Raw genomic sequence first — 19,391 nt, 5'->3', positions numbered from 1 at the left:
AGTTCCCAAAGGAAGGCCTCAGCTAGCGAGGAACACATCGGAAAACACAGAAAAGGCTTCTGTCCAGATGATGCCCAGCAAAGAAATTGCCATTGCTGTTAGGATTTTGTTAAACTGAAAAGTACTTTTAAAGTGAACAGTCTCCATTTTCCGGTTCAAGCAGTGGCAGAGATAGGGGCAATTCACAGGCAGATGGGAAAGTTCCTTTCCAGATGGAATGAGCTTTAGGATCCAACAGCCTGCCCAATTCTATGTCACCATAATGTCAGGACACAAAAATCCCATAGGACCCTCTGATGAAAACTCCAGAACAGAATACATTTCAGGCCCTTCGAAGAAAAGCTAGGAGAAATAAAACGAGGCCAGCCCTTCAGTTCATAAATCATTCACTCTCTTTGCTTTCTAGCTGATGAGGGATACAACATGCCTCGCTTTATCTAAATTAATGATATTTACGAATACTTTGGAAGATGTATTATAGCGCACTGTGCATGTTTCACCAGACAGAATTAATATATATCAGTGCTTCTGCTCTCAAGCCTTTCTTTCCAGCATAGACAGCTTTCAAAAACAAGAAGACGTAACAACAACATGCAAAGAGCTTCTTTCTTTGTCAGCTGAGAAATGATCTCCAGCTAGATTATACCAGGCCTTTTTAAGCACCAAACAGAAACAGAAATTGCAATCAATGGGATAGGAGGTGACACAGCATGAAAAGTATCCAACCCATACCACACACTCCCAACCCTGCTCCAATCATCACTCCAAGGATGGCTTATATACTATTTTAAGCAGTATTCTTGGGTAGCAGGAGGCCTGTGGTGACTGAGGGCCCTTCCACACAGCCATATAACCCAGAATATCAAGTCAGATAATGCACAATATCTGCCTTGAACTGGATTATCCGAGTCCACACTGCCATATAATCCAGTTCAATGTGGATTTTATACAACTGAGTGGAAGGGGGCCTGAGTGGTCACTGAACATATACATGACTTATTTGAAATTTCAGAAGAGTATAAACTGACAGACATGACTTGACAAATGAACATCGGATGCTCTTTTCTGAAATGCCATGTTCCATATTATGAACAAAATTTGATTTACAATACAGAAAGACTTGAGACTTTTTGTATCTCTGGAAATACAATTTGTTCTTTAGTATTTTGCAGACTTCCATTACTGAGTCTGAAGCTTCCATGCAACATCCCTATTATACCTTTTGTTGCAAAGCCACAATCTGCACAGATCAGTTCAAATACTGTAACTAGTTACACTGCATTTTTCAGATACCTGGGCAAGAAATAAAATTGGCAACAGTTCTAAAACAACCAAAACAGGCAACATTGCACATCTGAAGGAGTCAGGGGAATAAAGGTATCATTCCAGCAAGGCACAACTCTTAACATGCCATCCTACTTGCTCACAACAAAGATTGCTTTGGGAACAAAAAGAAAGTAATTTGAGCTAAACTATCTAAGTGGAAACCACCAGTACACGGAAACATAGAGCCACTGGGAAAGCCCCTGCATTAGTCATGGTTGCATGTTTTCCTTTGAGGTTAACCTAGGTTGTTCTTCAAATATCAAATTCCCACCACGTTACAGCTGATAGTGAAAGTATAATAAAGGCATAAACATGAAGAAAAAAAGATATAGAAATAGCAAGCACAAAACAATCACAGGCATATAGCAGAACCAAAAATGAGTGGTTGGTTTCAGAAATGACATACCTGGCTTGCTCCCTTCCTTTTCATGTCCTAGTTGTCCCTTGGTGTTCACGCCACAGGTATAGACTTCCCCATCCTCCAGCAAGAAGATGGAATGGTTCCCACCACAAGCCACTTCCTTCACACTCCTCTCATGAATGAAACCACTGGTCCGAGGCTCCAGGATGATTGGCTGGACGGTACTACTTGTCCCAGGATATCCAAAAGACCAATATCCCCAACATAACATCTTCTTTCCTTTTAGGAAGTCATCTAGCTTGTTTTCTTGTCTTTTTCCCCCCTAGAGGACAAAACAAAAAGGCAGAGGGAGATTATGAGAATTAGAAATTTTCAGACTATACAAGGGCTACTAGAAGTGACACCAACAAAGGAAGTAATTTCCCGTCTTAACAATACAGTAGAGTCTCACTTATCCAACATTCTGGATTATCCAACGCATTTTTGTAGTCAATGTTTTCAATGCATTGTGATATTTTGGTGCTAAATTTGTAAATACAGTAATTACTACATATCATTAATGTGTAATGAACGACTTTTTCTGTCAAATTTGTTGTATAACATGATGTTTTGGTGCTTAATTTGTAAAATCATAACCTAATTTGATGTTTAATAGGCTTCTTCTTAATCTCTCCTTATTATCCAATATATTCGCTCATCCAACATTCTGCTGGCCCGTTTATGTTGGATAAGTGAGACTCTACTGTATTTCCATCTAGAAAGCACAGGAATTACCATCCCCTGTTTTCCAAAGGAAAAGCCATTCTAGAAAAAGCCATACTTTCAAAATGCTTAGAAATAATTAAATATATGCAATGCAGTTAGATTTATTCATTTATTTATTTATTTACATCATTTATATTCCGCCCTTCTCACCCCGAAGGGGACTCAGGGCGGATCACATTACACATATAGGCAAACATTCAATGCCTTTTAACATAGAACAAAGACAAACGAACATAGGCTCCGAGCGGGCCTCGAACTCATGACCTCCTGGTCAGCGTGATTAATTGCAGTTAATTGCAGCTGGCTGTCCTTTTCCTTGAAAAATGATGCAAGAAGTTACATTTCAAAAGTAATGCAACGAGGGGAAACAAAATTACCTCAACAGTACAATAAGCAATATTTCCTACTTTTGTCTTTTTGCATTCAAAAGTCAAATATCCCTCTTTGGAAGTTTTTAAACAGAGGTTGTATGGCAACCAGTCAGGAGTGCTTTGATAGCCGCTCTGAGTCCCCTCGGGGAGAAGGGCGGGGTATAAATGCATGTAATAAATAAATAAATAAATAAATAGTATATCCCTGTAGAGCAGAATGGAGTTGGACTGGATGGTTCTTGGGAGTCTCTTCCAATTCTATCGCTCGAAATTTTGTTGTTGCAACCACAGTGTACACAGCATAATGCAGAATAAAGGGATAGTAATGTTGTTATTCCAACATGCAACGTGACTCTGGCACACACCTGCATCTCAGTCTATCTTATTTGTATCACATTTCTTCTTCTTAGGCATATGCAAGCTTTCTGTATCATCTTACAAACACCACTGTCAAAGTAGGTTGAAAGAAAATTATAACTGACCTAAAGTCTCACAGTGAGCTTTATAGCTGAGCTAAAGTATAGGGTCAGGTCACCCTGATCCATGGTTGCTGATCTGAAAGCTGCCAGGTTCGAATCCCACCAGGGGAGAGCGCGGATGAGCTCCCGCTATCAGCTCCAGCTCCATGTGGGGACATGAAAGAAGCCTCCCACAAGGATGATAAAAACATCAAAACATCCGGGCGTCCCCTGGGCAACGTCCTTGTAGACGGCCAATTCTCTCACACCAGAAGCGACTTGCAGTTTCTCAAGTTGCTTCTGACACACACACAAAAAACCCTGATCCATATCGAACACAACATCACAGTCTCCCCCTAACATTTTTGCAGCCACGTCCTACAATCCATGCTGATAGCAAATATATACTTAAGACAAGATAGAAAGACACTGTTGTTGGTTGTGCAACATTGTGCATACATCACTAGAGACTAGTGGGGATGCGGAGGGTGCAGATAGCACCATGTGGCACCATCCTAATAATTTAAATAATTTGGTGTATTTAAACAAAAATATCTCTGCTGTGGTTTTTCTAACTACAAAAACATTTTTGTAAGCCCAGCTTACATATACTGTATATATATATACAGCCTCAAGGCTAAGGCTCTATGATAAACAATGTTTTGAACTTTGTAATGTGCATTTGCTCTGGTCAAATTTGCATTATTACCCAATTACAATGACATGGTTTCACCTGGAGGCACTATAAGCACATGCTGTGGGTTTTGTTGCTGCTATATTATTATAATAATTGCAGCTTTTGTCATTACATTCAGTGATCTATGAGAATTATAATATAAAAATAATAAATACAAAAACATTACTATGGATTCCATATAGTCGGTTCATGGAGCTGACGCTATGAGTTACCATGCTAGGTAAGAGCACTGGGAAAAATGCAAGGTCTAAATCAGGGGACCCCAAACTAAGATCTGTGGGCCGGATGTGACCCTCCATCCCTTAAATAGGTTTGGCACCCTAAATATCTCCTTTAAAGTTCAGACTAGAATCTGCCTCAGGTAAGATTTTTTTTTCTCCTCTCAGAACTTTCTCTGTCTGTAGCTATTTTCCCTGGACAACATTCAAGAGAAAAAGAAAAAAGAAAGTAAAGCTCCTTGGTCAGTTTGTGTGAGACTGACTGCTATTTTCGTTCCACTCCTCTGAAAACTATTCCCTGCAGTGAACAGAACTTGGAAAATTTATTTTGGGAGGCCAAAACCTCTGATTCAGCCATACAAAATGGCTATGGGTCATCATGGCTAGAGGATTCTAGGAGATGCAATCCAAAAATGAAATATTCCCATGCCCTGACCATGATCAACCCACAGATAGCCTACGTTGTGTAATGATATAAAGTAGTACACACTTTTGCTTCTTTTCACATTATCCAATACCTGCTCCATTCCTTTAAGTTTGTGATCCCTAAAATAACAAAAATAACTGCATATGCATAATATAGATCTGGTGGTAATTTGAACCCTATCCAGCTTCCTCTTGAATCAGAACCTATTTATTTATTTTATTTAGAATGCAAATATATCCAAGGGATTGCTTCCTATAATTAAGAAGATTGTTATAAACCAAAATGCATGGTAAAAAGCACTCAGTAATAAATAATAGAAGGATGGGAAGAAGGATGGATTTTATTTACCTTTTTTCTATCCTGCTTTTCTCCCAATAGAGCAACCTGCATAAACTGAATTGTTTACTGAATTTTCAGTTTTGGAAAGAAGGTGGGATATAAACCAAGTAAATAAACAAACAAAATACAAACCATCCTATTTTCTATGAAATGCTGAACATGTTGCTAGAACAACTTCCTCCCCTTTGCAGGAGGTTTAAAAACAGCCTCCCCAAACAAAGTAAAACCTATGTCAAACATTTTCTTAACGCTTCCTGCCAGCTGGCAGAGCAGCCAAGGCGGCAAATAAAATTCAAGTATTCCCATTCACAAGCCATTAATGCTATAACAGATGTGTTGACAACACCTTCCTTAAGTAATATACTGCTTGTTCCTTCCATAAGTCCTCTGCATGGAAAGCACTTTTTGTCCTTAGGGTTATCCAAGTTCAATACATGAAATAAAATAAGAGGGAAACCCATCACATCAATACAAACCCAATTGCCTCAATGCAAGAAGTTGCATACCCAAGAAATTTAGCAAATCACATATTCTCAGCATTAGAAAAATGAAAAGATGAATCCTGCTTAACAAAGGCCTTATATTTTGACTATATTTATTTATTTATTTATTTACATCATTTATATTCCGCCCTTCTCACCCCGAAGGGGACTCAGGGCGGATCACATTACACATATTAGGCAAACATTCAATGCCTTTTTAACACAGGACAAAGACAAACAAACATAGCTCCGAGTGGGCCTCGAACTTATGACCTCCTGGTCAGTGACTCATTGCTCTCCCATCTGCGCCACAGCCCCGGGCTATATTGAGTCAAAGGCATCCCATAGAAAGCACTGGAGAACCCAGAGAGGCCCATAAACACTTCCGGGTGGAGTGTGGATAAGTGAAATTAGATTTAGAGTTGGTGGATAAGGGGTGGTATTAAATTATCAATTTAATGATATAATGATATATAATAATATTATACTATACTAATATTATAATACATTGTATATACATGTAATATTAATAATAATATTATGATGTAATACAATGTAATAATTATTATAATTCACTATTATAATTGTATATTTATATTACATGCAATATTACTAATAATATTGCGATATAGTTGTATAATATAATATATTGTATGTATATATACTTGTAAACCGCCCTGAGTCCCCTTCGGGTGAGAAGGGCGGTATATAAATGTCGCGAATAAATAAATAAATACTGTATTACAAATGCTACATTGCAACTATAGGTGTTGGGGTTGGGGATCAATTTATTAATTACTATTAAACTAAACTAACCAATATACATTTAAAGGGCAGAAGCAAATGTAAGTCTGTATTATTAATCCCCATATTAACACATTGCCTTGGGTTTCTGGGAGTTGTAGTCCATCAATCGGTTTGGGGCTCTCAGAGTGCATCTCCAAGGCAGAATTAATGCAGTTTGACACATCTTGAACTGCCATGGCTCAATGGTATGGAATTTGGGAATTGCAGTTTGGCAAAGCACTAGCATTTTTTAGCAATGAAGGCTAACCACCTTCTAAAACTGCAATCCTCCTGATTCCACAGCCTTAAGCAATGTCAGTTAAAGCATTATCAAACTGCATTAATTCTACAGTGTAGATGCACCCATCAAGGAGAGAAATGATGCAGACACCTCAATAAAGCTACCCTGTTTCCCCGAAAATAAGACAGTGTCTTATATTAATTTTTGCTCCCAAAGATGTGGTAGGTCTTATTTTCAGGGGATGTCTTATTTTTCCATGAAGAAGAATTAACATTTATTGTCGAACAAAAATTTAACATTTATTATATACTATACAATAGTTGTCATCTCAAACCAGCATAACCAGACAAACTGTGAATCCTATCAAGAATTTATTACTACAGTAGATTCTCACTTATCCAACACTCGCTTATCCAACGTTCTAGATTATCCAATGCATTTTTGTAGACAATGTTTTCAATACATCGTAATATTTTGGTGCTAAATTCGTAAATACAGCAATTACTACATAGCATTACTGCGTATTGAACTACTTTTCTGTCAAATTTGTTGTTAAACATGATGTTTTGGTGCTTAATTTGTAAAATCATAACCTATTTTGATGTGTAATAGGTTTTTCCTTAATCCCTCCTTATTATCCAACATATTCGCTTATCCAACATTCTGCTGGCCCGTTTATGTTGGATAAGTGAGACTCTATTGTACCATTATTTCCATGTTCTACAATCTATGGTACGTATGCTTCCAAACAAAAACTTTGCTAGGTCTTACTTTCGGGGGAGGCCTTATATTTAGCAATTCAGCAAAACCTCTACTAGGTCTTATTTTCTGGGGATGTCTTATTTTCAGGGAAACAGGGTATTAGGCCTGGGTCTGATCAGAATTGAAATGGGAAGTGGTTTGGGAACATAATACATTGTGTGCTATTTACATTCGTTTTGAATGTTACATATTTCATCTCAGATAGCACTCTTTGCCAGAGAAAGCTAACCACCTTCTAAACTGCCATGTCCCTCATTCCATAGCCTTAAGCTAGGACAGTTAAAATACCAGTAGTATCAAACTGCATCAATTCCACAGTGTGGATGCACTCCAAGATCTATACAAACAGCATTACTGTGCCACCAACCACAGCAAGCAAACAAACCGTTTACATTTGCCAAGTCTAAACCACAGCCTCCTCTAATCTGCACACAATCTGCCCAGTTTCCCCGGGGCTTTGATTCCCAGCTTCCTAACAGCAGACAGAGCAGAAGGGAGAGGTCAGGCAAGAGGAGCCGACGCATGCATGCATGCAAGCAGCACACGCCAGCGGGAGCACGTACACCCACCATACACACCACACACACACACATGCACGCACACCCTCCTTCTCCTCCTCCTCCTCCTCCTCCTAATACATGTTCCTGAGCCCAGGGAAGCAAGCAGCATGTGCAAAAGGAAGCACGTGGCTCGTGGCTCTGTTCCCGTCCCTGCCTTTAGTATGCAGCATCATCATCACTATCACCATCACCATTATTATTCAGCCAGTCAGCCAGCATCTGATGCCTTCTAGTTAGCTTTAGCATCCCTTTAGCAGAAAACAAGCTTCCTGAAGGGGAGGCAATGAGACTCAAAAAGGGAAACATCTGCCTTGACAGCCCTATCCAGGGATGGATTTAAGCATTATGCCTTCCCATCCAATCCTATTTTAAAAAATATTATTGCTGTTATGTATTGTAATCATAAATTATTAATATTATTAATATTATTATCAGCGAGCCAGTCAAGCATATGATAACCTAAGCAGAAAACATGCCACACTTTCCAAGGGGAGGCTTTGTGCTCATCTTTTCCTTTACTATGCATGACCATTGCCATTAACATTATCTTTATCATCATCATCATAATTCAGCCAGCCAGCCAGGAATTTGATTCTTTCTAGTTTGCTTTAGCATCTCATAAAAATGCCAGGGTTAAGAAGAAAACAAGCCATGCTTTCCAAAAAGGAGGCTATGTGCCTATCTCTTCCTTGACCATGCATCATCATTATTATTTAGTCAACAAGCTGGACATCTGATGTTAGTTGACTTTAGCATTCCATAAAGAAGAAAACATGCCATGCTTTTCAAAGGGAAGGCACTGTGCCCATCTCTTCCTTTACCATGCATTAATATTACTCAGCCAATCAGCCAGGCATCTGATGCCTTCTGGTTTACTTTAGCATCCCATAAGGATACTAAGGCAAAGCAGAAAACAAGCCACAATTTCCAAAGAAGAGGGGAGGGAATGGGACTCAAAGAGGGAAATGTCTGCCATGACAGTCCTATACAGGGATTTATTGAAACAATACATCTTTCAATTCCATTGTTTTTAAATTAGCATTGCTGCTATTATTGCTGTTGTTAATATTATTATACATTGGGATCACAACTGTTATTATTTTGGTGATGGTGGTATTGTCTGAAGACTGTACATGCTAAGCTGAATTGCCCGTCCTCAAGTTTGAATTTGAGGAAGTGTTTTGCTACCTTTTTTCAGGTTGGAATGCAACTGAGACAGACATGAAATCATCAGGAATGACTGGAAATCAGGAAGAGAAAAAGAGAAATATCTCCCCAGCCCTACAGCTCAGTGTGCATAAATAGGGAAGCTGTCAAAAGCGGGAAGGAGAGGAATACTAGCACCAGCAACATCCAAGATTGCCTCTTCTCATGCAAAATGAAATCTACATTCGAAATAATGCTCTTCAACTGCCATGGCTCAATGCTATGAAATCCTGGGAGTTGTAGTTTTACAGCCTCCTCTGCCATGGTGCCTCATCAACATTGGCATGGAGCCATGGCGATTTAAGAGGTGTCAAACTGCATTAATTCTACAGTGTAGATGTACTCTTGGACTTATTTCTTCCCTTTCCCTTACCCTAATATGATTGACTTCCAGCTCCCTGGGCTAAGGACACATATTTAAAAAAAATCTAAAGTATTCCTTCCTATAGTGTGAATTTTACTTTATCCTTTTAGCTAGAAGTTCAAACTAATCAATGTTTGAATAGAAGAGCATCCTGCTTAATTTTCACAAACCATACCCATTATTTTTCCACCACCATCTTTTTAAAATAAAACTTAAGAAACAGTTTCCGGTCTTTCATAAACCCGTTTTGGAATTTTTATTTATTCAATCATCATTGCAAACCTGACCATTTCAGCTAATTTAAAGATTTTTTTTAAAAAAATCTCAATTATTCTACTGTAGGCATCTCTGCCTTTTCCCCAATGTTGTGCATATAGCATTCTTGTCCCCAATAACATACAATATTATACTTACTGACATTCCCTATTCATTTTGCATTTCTTATAAAAATAATTACAAAAGTAATAGAATCTGGACCCAGATCTTTCTGTAATATAATGAGGTTTTTTTTCATCTTTGAAAGGTAACTTTTGTTTTCCCAAGACACTGGGGGCATAAACTCCTCCTGTGCAAGGGCCATTCAAAGGAAAGGAAATCTGATTTGTGCCAAATGGGTAATGAATACCCACTCAAAGAATAAAAACCAGAGAAAAGGGGGATTGGAAGAATCTTATTCTAGGTTGTATGGCCATGTTCCAGACACATTCTCTCCTGACATTTCACCCACATCTATGGCAGGCATCCCCAGAGGGTGTGAGGTCTGTTAGAAACTAGGCAAGTGGGGTTTATATATATGAGGAAGGTCCAGGGTGGGAGAAAGAATTCTTGTCTGTTTGAGGAACGTGCGAATGTTGCAATTGGCCACTCTGGTTAGCACTAAATGGCTCTGCAGCTTCAAAAGAAACAATCAGGGCCAGCTAACACCTCCCAACAAAGGATCCCCCTCCCAGGCAGGAAGCAGAGAGGCTTTGAAACTGTCTAATGCTAATCAAGGTGGCCAATTGCAACATTCACACCTGCTTCAAACAGACAAGAGTTCTTTCTCCCACATATATAAACCCAATTGCCTAGTTTCCAACAGACCTCACAACCTCTGAGGATGCCTGCCAGATGTGGGTGAAACGTCAGGAGAGAATGCTTCTAGAACATGGCTATACAGCCCAAAAAACTAACAAACCAGTAATTCCGCCCATGAAAGCCTTCTTCAACACGATCTTATTCTATCTATCCAAAAAAAAGTATATCTCAAATTGATTGGTTCCTTTGTGCATATATATGTGTGCCTTCAAAGATAGGAATATTCAGATATGATTTTGCCAGTTCCTTTATCTGAAACATAGGCTACAGCAGCTAGCATTCCTTGTCAGTCTCCCATCCAAATACTAACCACAGCATATCCTGCTTAGAGTGGTCAGGGGTACATATACACTGTAGGAGATAATGCAGTTTGAACCTTTAACTGCCATGGCTCCATGCTATGGAGTCCTAGGAGCTGTACTTTGGTGAGGCACCAGCACTCTTTGGCAAATAAATCTAAAGAACTTGTAAAACTACAACTCCTATGATCCCATAGCATTGAGCCATAGCAGTTATAGTCAGGCAAAACTGTATTAATTCTAGAGTACAGAGCAGTGGTTCCCAACCTGTGGTCCGTGGACCACCAGAGGACCCCAAGAACTAAAATATGGTCCACAGCCTCATCGTTACTAATCCCATTGCAACAAGAGAGACTGGTCTCACAAAACCCTCTTATAGTGCTGAGGCAATGGGGATGTCAGGAAGGGCGTGACAACAAGCCTCCTGACTGCTGCTTCTCCTCCTCCTCCCTCCCCTTGAGTGAAGTCGTTCCATGTGGTGACTGGAAGCGGGAGCACCTTGGTGTCTTTGGTTTTTAGGCCTGCTCCTGGGGTTATTTGGGGTGCTGATTCCGAAAGTTGCATTGGATCGACCTCATAAGCTCAAGATAGTTAAATATGGTTTTCTGTGGGTGAGCAGATGGCGACCACTGGATGGCATATGTTCTGCATCAGAAACTAGAGCTGATGTGGTCTATCTAATGCAATTTTCTGAATCAGCACCCCAAATAACCAAACTGAATGTAAAGTTGACCAAAAAATGATTTGTAACCCTTTTGGTACTAATGCTGGAGAGTGATCCCTGGCCAAAGTGGTCCCTGGTCAAGGTTGAGAACCACTGGTATAGAAAGAGCTTTCAAGTACAGTTGGCCCTCTGTATCCACAGATACTATATTATTGGATTCCATCATACACAGCTTGAAAATATTTTCCAAAAATCCCCAAAAACAAACCTTTTATTTACCCTTTTTTATAGAACAGGCAGCATTTTGCAATGTCATTTTAAATTATGGGACTTGGGCATCCACAGATATCAGTATTCAAACCCAGCATCCCTTCCATGTTTCAGAATTGGACAGCACACAACCCTCTAGAAAACTCACAATAACCCAATGCTTCTGGCCATGAAAACCTTCGACAACACAATCCCCATAGAAATTGGCTCAGGGGAAAGCCCTATAGCTCCAGGATTGCAGAGTTTAAAAACCAGGTTCTTCTAAAAGAGAAAGTGAAAGGGCCAAAATGAAACCCTCAACTCGCAGGTCTTATTTTGCCTGTTAATTAAAGAGATCTGCAGAACAAATTCAGAAAATGTGTTATCAAAAGCTTTCATGGCCGGAACCACTAGGTTGCTGAGAGTTTTCCGGGCTGTATGGCCATGTTCCAGAAGCATTCCCTCCTGACTCACATCTATGTCAAGCATCCTCTGAGGTTGTGAGGTATGTTGGAAACTAGGTAAGAAGGTTTTATATATCTCTGGAATGTCCAGGGTGGGAGAAAGAACTCTTGCCTGTTGGAGGCAAGTATGAATGTTGCAACTAATCACCTTGGTTAGCACTGAAAAGCCTTGCAGCTTCAAAGCCAGGCTGCTTCCTGCCTGGGGGAATCCTTTGTTGGGAGGTGTTATCTGGCCCTGATTGTTTCATGCCTGAAATTCCCGTTTTCAGAGTGTTGCTCTTTATTTTGTGCCCTGCTTTTAGAGTTTTTTAAAATATCGGTAGCCAGATTTTGTTCATTTTCATGGTTTCCTCTTTTCTGTTGAAATTGTCCACATATTTGTGGATTTCAGTATCTTCTCTGTGTAGTCTGACATGATGGTTGCTAGAGTGGTCCAGCATTTCTGTGTCCTCAAAGAATATACTGTGTCCAGGTTGGTTCATCAAGTGCTCTGCTACGGCCTAGTTTCCAACAGACCTCACAACCTCTGCCACAGATGTGGGTGAAACATCAGGAGAGAATGCTTCTGGAACATGGCCATGCAGCCCGGGAAACTCACAGCAACCCAGTGAGTTGACAACACACTGAGCAGAGATTACCTCTCCACTGTAGAACGAATGCAAGTTTGGCACCACTTTAACTGCACTGGAGTCCTGGGAGTTGTAGTTTCACAAGGTCTTTTCCCTTCTCTACGTAATAGCGCCCCTCACAAAACTACAAAATCCCATTACTCCACAGCACTGAGCCAAGGGAGTCAAAATGTGTTAATTATAGTGTAGACAGCTGCACCCCAAGTTAAGGCACATCACCAGGCATGGGCAAACTTGGGCCCTCCAGGTGTTTTGGACTACAACTCCCACAATTCCTAACAGCCTACCGGCTGTTAGGAATTGTGGGAGTTGTAGTTCAAAACACCTGGAGGGCCAAAGTTTGCCCATGCCTGATTTATACTGTGCAACACATGCATTTTTTTAGTGCTATGATATCTTGGGAATTGCAGTTTTGTGGTTCCCCAGACTTCTATGGCAGAGAAGGCCGAAGATCTTGCAAAACTACAACTCCCATGATCCCATAAGCCATGAGCAATGACATTTAAAATGGTGTCAAACTGCATCCTGATTCCCTCCATGCAAATGGGTCTGAAAGCCAGAGTGATGAACCTAGTGGGTCCCCTTCCTCCTACCAATGGTTGGGAATCTCTTAAAGGCGCAGTACCCCCTCTCCCCCAACCCAAATATCCCTCACCTGCTTATGATGATGTGGCTCCCTCGGCTGCAAAAAAGGGCTTTTTTTTCCAGATGTGGTTCGCACCTCTGGCGCGAGTTATTTCTCCCAGAGCCCCAATCCCAGGGAAGTTTGCCTTCCTCCAGCAAGACAAACCGAGCCCTGCTTGGGTGATTGACGCGTCCTACCGCCTCCACCAATGGGAGCCCGAGGGGCTTCCCGCAGCCACCAATCGGAGAGGGAGTTGAAGCAGGGGCGGGGCTAGCAGTGGGCAGACCGATTGTTAACCCTTGAGGCACCAAAGCGCTGTTTCAGAGGATTGGTTGGGTTGCTCTTTATAGCTTTGAGCCACAGCAGTGAAAAGGGTGCATCGACACTAGAAAGAATGCAGCTTGACACCACTTCATGGGAGATGCAGTTTGGAGAGGCATGAGAAGGCTCAAGACTTTGGAAAACTACAACTCCCAGGATTCCATAGCCTTGAGTCATGGCAATTAAAGGCTGCATCCACTGTAGAATTAATACAGTTTCACCTGTCATGGGAATCATGAGAGTTGAAGTTTTCCAAGGTCTTAAACCCCTGCCAAAGAATCCTTGTGCCTCACCAAACTACAACTCCCACGATTCCATAGCCTTGAGCCATGGCATTAATTCCCATGGGAATCAAGGGAGTTGTAGTCTTCCAAGGTCTTAAACCCCTGCCAAAGTGTGCTGGTGTCACACCAAAACTACAACTCTCAAGATTCCATAACAAATAACCATTTTAAAAATTCTGTTTGACTGCCACGGCGTGATGTAATGCAATCCTGGGAGCTGTAGTTTGGTGTGGCACCAACACTCTTTGGCAGGGGTTTAAGATCTTGGAAAACTACAACTCCTAATACTGAGCTATGGCAGTTAATGGTAGGTGAAACTACTCCCAGGATTCTATAGCCTTGAGCCATGGCAATTAAAGGGTGCATCCACTCTAGAATTAATGCAGTTTCACATAGGGTTAACTCCCATTGGAATCATGGGAGTTGTAGTCTTCCAACGTCTTAAACTCTTGCCAAAGAGTGATAGTGCCTCACCAAACTACAACTCCCAGGATTCCATAGCCTATAGCCATGAGAATTAAAGGATGCATTCACTGTAGAATGTAATGCAGTTTCACCTACCATTAACTCCCATGGGAATCAAGGGAGTTGTAGTCTTCCAAGGTCTTAATCTCTTGCCAAAGAGTGATAGTGCCTCACCAAACTACAACTTCCAGGATTCCATAGCCTTGAGCTATGGCAATTAAAGGGTGTGTGCATCCATTGTAGAATGCATGCAGTTTCACCTACCATTAACTCCCATGGCCAAGTGTTATGGAATCATTGGAGTTGTAGTTTTCCAAGGTCTTAAACCCCTGCCAAAGTGTGCTGGTGCCTCACCAAACTACAACTCTCAAGATTCCATAACAAATAACCACTTTAAAAATTCTGTTTGACTACCACGACATAATATAATGCAATCCTGAGAGCTGTAGTTTGGTGTGGTACCAACACTCTTTGGCAGGGGTTTATGATCTTGGAAAACTACAACTCCTAATACTGAGCTATGGCAGTTAATGGTAGGTGAAACTACATTAATTCTACAGTGGATGCACCCTTTAATTGCCATAGCTCAAGGCTATGGAATCCTGGGAGTTGTAGTTTTCCAAGGTCTTGAGCTTTCTCTGCCAATGAGGGCTTATGCCTCCCCAAACTACATCTCCCAGGAGTCCATAGCCTATAGCCATGGGAATTAAAGGATGCATTCACTGTAGAATGTAATGCAGTTTCACCTACCATTAACTCCCATGGGAATCAAGGGAGTTGTAGTCTTCCAAGGTCTTAAACCCCTGCCAAAGAGTGCTGGTGCCTCACAACTACAACTCCCATGATTCTATTGCATAGTGTCATGGCAGTCAAACAGTATTATTTAAGTGTTTATTTATACCCTGCTTTATCTTTCCCAAAGGGGCTTACAATTAAAAAGTACAACCACATAATTCAAAATACAGCAAAGTCTCGCTTATCCAACATAAACAGGCCGGCAGAACATTGGATAAGCGAAAATGTTGGATAATAAGGAGGGATTAAGGAAAAGCCTATTAAACATAAAATTACAGTATGGTTTTACAAATTAAGCACCAAAACATCATGTTTTACAACAAATTGACAGAAAAAGTAGTTCAATACACGGTAACATTATGTAGTAATTTCTGTATTTACGAATTTAGCACCAAAACATCACAACATTTACTACAAAAGCATTGACTACTACAAGGTAGACTGCATTAGATTATACTGAACATTGGATAAGCGAAGGCTGGATAAGCGAGACTCTACTGCAGGGGTCCCCAAACTAAGGCCCGGGGGCCGGATGCGGCCCTCCAAGGTCATCTACCTGGCCCCCGCCCTCAGTTTTATAATATAATATTTTATATCAGTTTTAATAATATAATATATTGTATATACATATAATATTGATAATAATCTTATGTTATACAATATAATACTAATAGTAATACCATATAATAATATTAATTATATGTTATATATTACATATTATATAATAGTATAGTGGTATAGTTCAATATAGTAATATATAATGCTAATATTGTGTTATGTTAATAATATAATATATTGTATGTACATATAGCTTCTCTGAGTCCCCTTCGGGATGAGAAGGGTGGGATATAAATGTAGTAAATAAATGCAGAAAATAAATAATTAATTTTAGACTTAGGTTCGGCCAAAGTCTGACATGACTTGAAGGCACACAACAACAACAACAACAACAACAACAACAACAACAATCCTAATTAACTTGACTATCTCATTGGCCAGTAGCAGGCCCACACTTTCCATTGAAATCCTAATAGGTTTATGTTGGTTAAAATTGTTTTCATTTTTAAATATTGTATTCTTTCTTTATTGTTGTTGTTGCACTACAAATAAGACATGTGCAGTATGCATAGGAATTTCTTTGTATTTTTTTTCAAATGATAATTCGGCCCCTCAACAGTCTGAAGGATTGTGGACCGGCCCTCTGCTTAAAAAGTTTGAGGACCCCTGCTCTACTGTATACAAATACTGTATGCACAAATATGTAAATATGCAAACATTAAAACATTAAATTAAACTTACAGTGGAAGAGTTGCGCCCAAAGATTTGTTCATAAAGGGTTTGCCCTTGACTTCTTCTGCAGCACGGGTTGCATCTACACCGTAGCTTTAATGCAGTTTGGCACCACTTTACCTTCCACGGCTCCATGCTGTGGAATCACAGGATTGTATTTTGATGAGGCACCAGCACTCTTCAACAGAAAAGGCTAACTGGAAAACTAAAACTCTCAATATTCCATAGCATTGAGGCATGGTATTTAAAGTGTATTGTGATGCACCTTTGGACTGGAAATTCCAGAATTCTTCAACCAGCATGGCTTCTGATTCTATTGTTCTGGAATTTTGGATTGATAATCCAAAAAGTAAGTGATTTAAACTCTACTTAAATTTAGAAAATAATTACCGTATATATCGAGTATAAGACGACCCGAATATAATTTCAGAAATAAAAACAGATACCAATAAAATTACATTAACTGAAGCATCAGTAGGTTAAATGTTTTTGAATATTTACATAAAGCTCTAATTTAAGATAAGCTAGTCTAACTCTGATTAAATCAGTATTCTCATCTTCTTCAATGTAAATGTGCTTATGTATCCTTTTAATAATAATAGAGTAAAATAATACATGTAATAATAATAAATAATTATAATAATACAGGAAAATAATACATGTAGTAATAAATAGAGTAAATTAATAAATATAATAAGATCAGAGTGAAATAATAAATGTATTAATAATAACAATAAAATAGAGTAAAATAAATATAATAGTAGCAACAATAATAGAGAAAAATAATAAATGTAATGATACCAATAATAATAGAGAAAAATAATAAATGTACCATATATTCTCAAGTATAAGCTGACCCAAATATAAGCCAACCAGGACCCTCACCCGAGTATAAGCTGCGGGGGGCTTTTTCAGTCTCAAAAAAGGGCTGAAAAACTAGGCTTATACTCGAGTATATACCGTAAATGAAGTAAGCATAGCTCAACAATTCCCTTTACTCTGAATATCAACTCATACAGAGTGTGCTGTGAAGGTGGATAGGTGTATATCATCTGAAAGCTAGAGTCCCCAGAGCATCCCATTGGAGTGAATGCAATTTTTAAAAGCCATTTTAAAACAGGATCCACGTTATGATCGATACAGCACACTCCTTTGGTTTGCAAGCGCTGGAAATGCAAATGCTGCTTGAGCATCGCTTGCCAAAATAGCAGGCTGGCTCGAGTCCTGGAGGTAGACTTAATGTCATCTGCTCTCCAATAATTCAGATTCATCCGCAAATGGATTCTCAGAAGTGCTTCCCATTGGTGCCACATGAAGCAAAACAGCTGATGAAATTGTAAATGCGGTAATAATCCACTTGGATTTATTGATTTCCTTGGAACTCATGAAGGGTTGGATTTAACTTTAGGCAAAGTAATCTGCACAAAGTGTCTGATTTTGGGTGTCATGGTAGGCTTATAAATTGTTACTTATTTAGGTTGTTATTGGGGCATTTTTCCCTTGGGTAGAGAAAGCTCAAGGCCTTTTAAACCTACAGCTTCCAGGATTCTACAGAATTGAGCTGTGGCAGTTAAAGTGGTGTCAAACAGTGTTAAATCAATAGTGTAGATTAGCCCTTAGAGCAAAACAAGCCTGAACCTTTCCCTTTGTATATATTATGAGACAATATAGAAAAATTATATTGCTGGGGAAAGAGGAAGGCAGTATTACAAGTAGATCCATTCAGGCTGCATCTACACTGTAGAAATAATGCAGTTTGACAAGGCTCACTGCTATGAATCCTGGGAGTTGCAGTTTTACAAGGTCTTCAGCCTTCTCTTCCAAAGAGTTGAGGCTGGTGCCTCACCAAACTATAACTACCAGGATTCCATAGCGGACGTACAAATGTTATTACAGGTGGTTTAAAATGCATTCTTAAATTCTCGTTATGTTACTTTCCTCCTCAAAGTATATCAGGCAATATATGCCAGAAATCAAAATACAGTAGAGTCTCACTTATTCAAGCTAAACGGGCCGGCAGAAGCTTGGATAAGTGAATATCTTGGATAATAAGGAGGGATTAAGGAAAAGCCTATTAAACATCAAATTAGGTTATGATTTTACAAATTATAGCAAAACAGGAAAAAGGCAATTGAGATAAGAAACAGTACCTCATCCAAAAAGAGTTAACTCAAAATTAAACAATATTGTAGTACAGAGCGAGAAAGAAGAACTAACTAGGTGTGCATCTTCTACAGGGTGGAATTAATGCATTCTGACGCCTCTTTAATTGCTGTGGCTCAATGATGTGTAATCATAAGAATTGTAGTTCGGCAAAGTCTTAAGCCTTCTCTGCCAAAAAGTGCTGGTGCAGAACCAAACGACAACTTCCAGGACACCATAGCATAGTCAAGGACACATCTGTCGTCTCTCTCGATGCATCCATTGTATTGCAGCATATATGAGACGATGTTTCAGCTCCTCAGAAGTCTAGCCTTTGATGGTCCTTTCCCTTGTTCCAAAAATAGCACCAGAGATACAAGATTGAGCCTGACAAAGAATGAGGTCATCCGAATAGAAAAACACCCTTTGGATACAGAGAAAGGAGTTGAAGGCAAGCACTCTTGAACCCACCGGAGGTGAATGCCTGTTGGCAAGCGCCAGGCGTGACTCACAGCAAGATAAGGATCATGTGGAGATGGGGGAGCGCAGCTCTCTGAGCTGGAAGAGGCACTGACCGAGTTCATCTACACCATAGATTTAATGCAATTTGACTCCACTTGAACTGCCATGGCTCAATGCTACAGAATTATAAGAGTCGTAATTTTACAGGACCTTTAGCCTTCTTTGCCAAAGAGTGCTGGTGCCTCACCAAGCTACAATTTCC

At 39.8% G+C, this 19,391-nt stretch overlaps 1 protein-coding gene across 4 annotated transcripts in view; it reads right to left on the bottom strand.

Moving 5' to 3' along the window:
- The window catches only part of LOC100563151 (probable E3 ubiquitin-protein ligase HERC3), a 61,479-nt gene that overhangs the window by 29,909 nt on the left and 12,179 nt on the right, over window positions 1-19,391 (bottom strand). For 2 of the 4 annotated variants that reach the window (XM_008111037.3, XM_008111038.3), the window contains exons 2-3: window positions 16,535-16,661; window positions 1,733-2,009 (exon numbers count right to left, since the gene is read on the bottom strand). In XM_008111037.3, coding sequence (XP_008109244.3) covers window positions 1,733-2,009; window positions 16,535-16,660 — 403 coding nt within the window. In that variant the 5' untranslated portion in view covers window position 16,661. Of the gene's footprint in view, window positions 1-1,732; window positions 2,010-13,400; window positions 13,557-16,534; window positions 16,662-19,391 lie in introns of those variants that run through there. The other 2 variants (XM_008111039.3, XM_062981901.1) reach the window with 2 other exon arrangements.

The sequence above is a fragment of the Anolis carolinensis genome, chromosome 5 (genome assembly GCF_035594765.1).
Source record: "Anolis carolinensis isolate JA03-04 chromosome 5, rAnoCar3.1.pri, whole genome shotgun sequence".
Classification (NCBI taxonomy): Eukaryota; Metazoa; Chordata; class Lepidosauria; order Squamata; family Dactyloidae; genus Anolis; species Anolis carolinensis.
The sequence above is the reverse complement of the archived record's forward strand: the minus strand, read 5'-3'. Positions and strand labels throughout refer to the sequence as shown.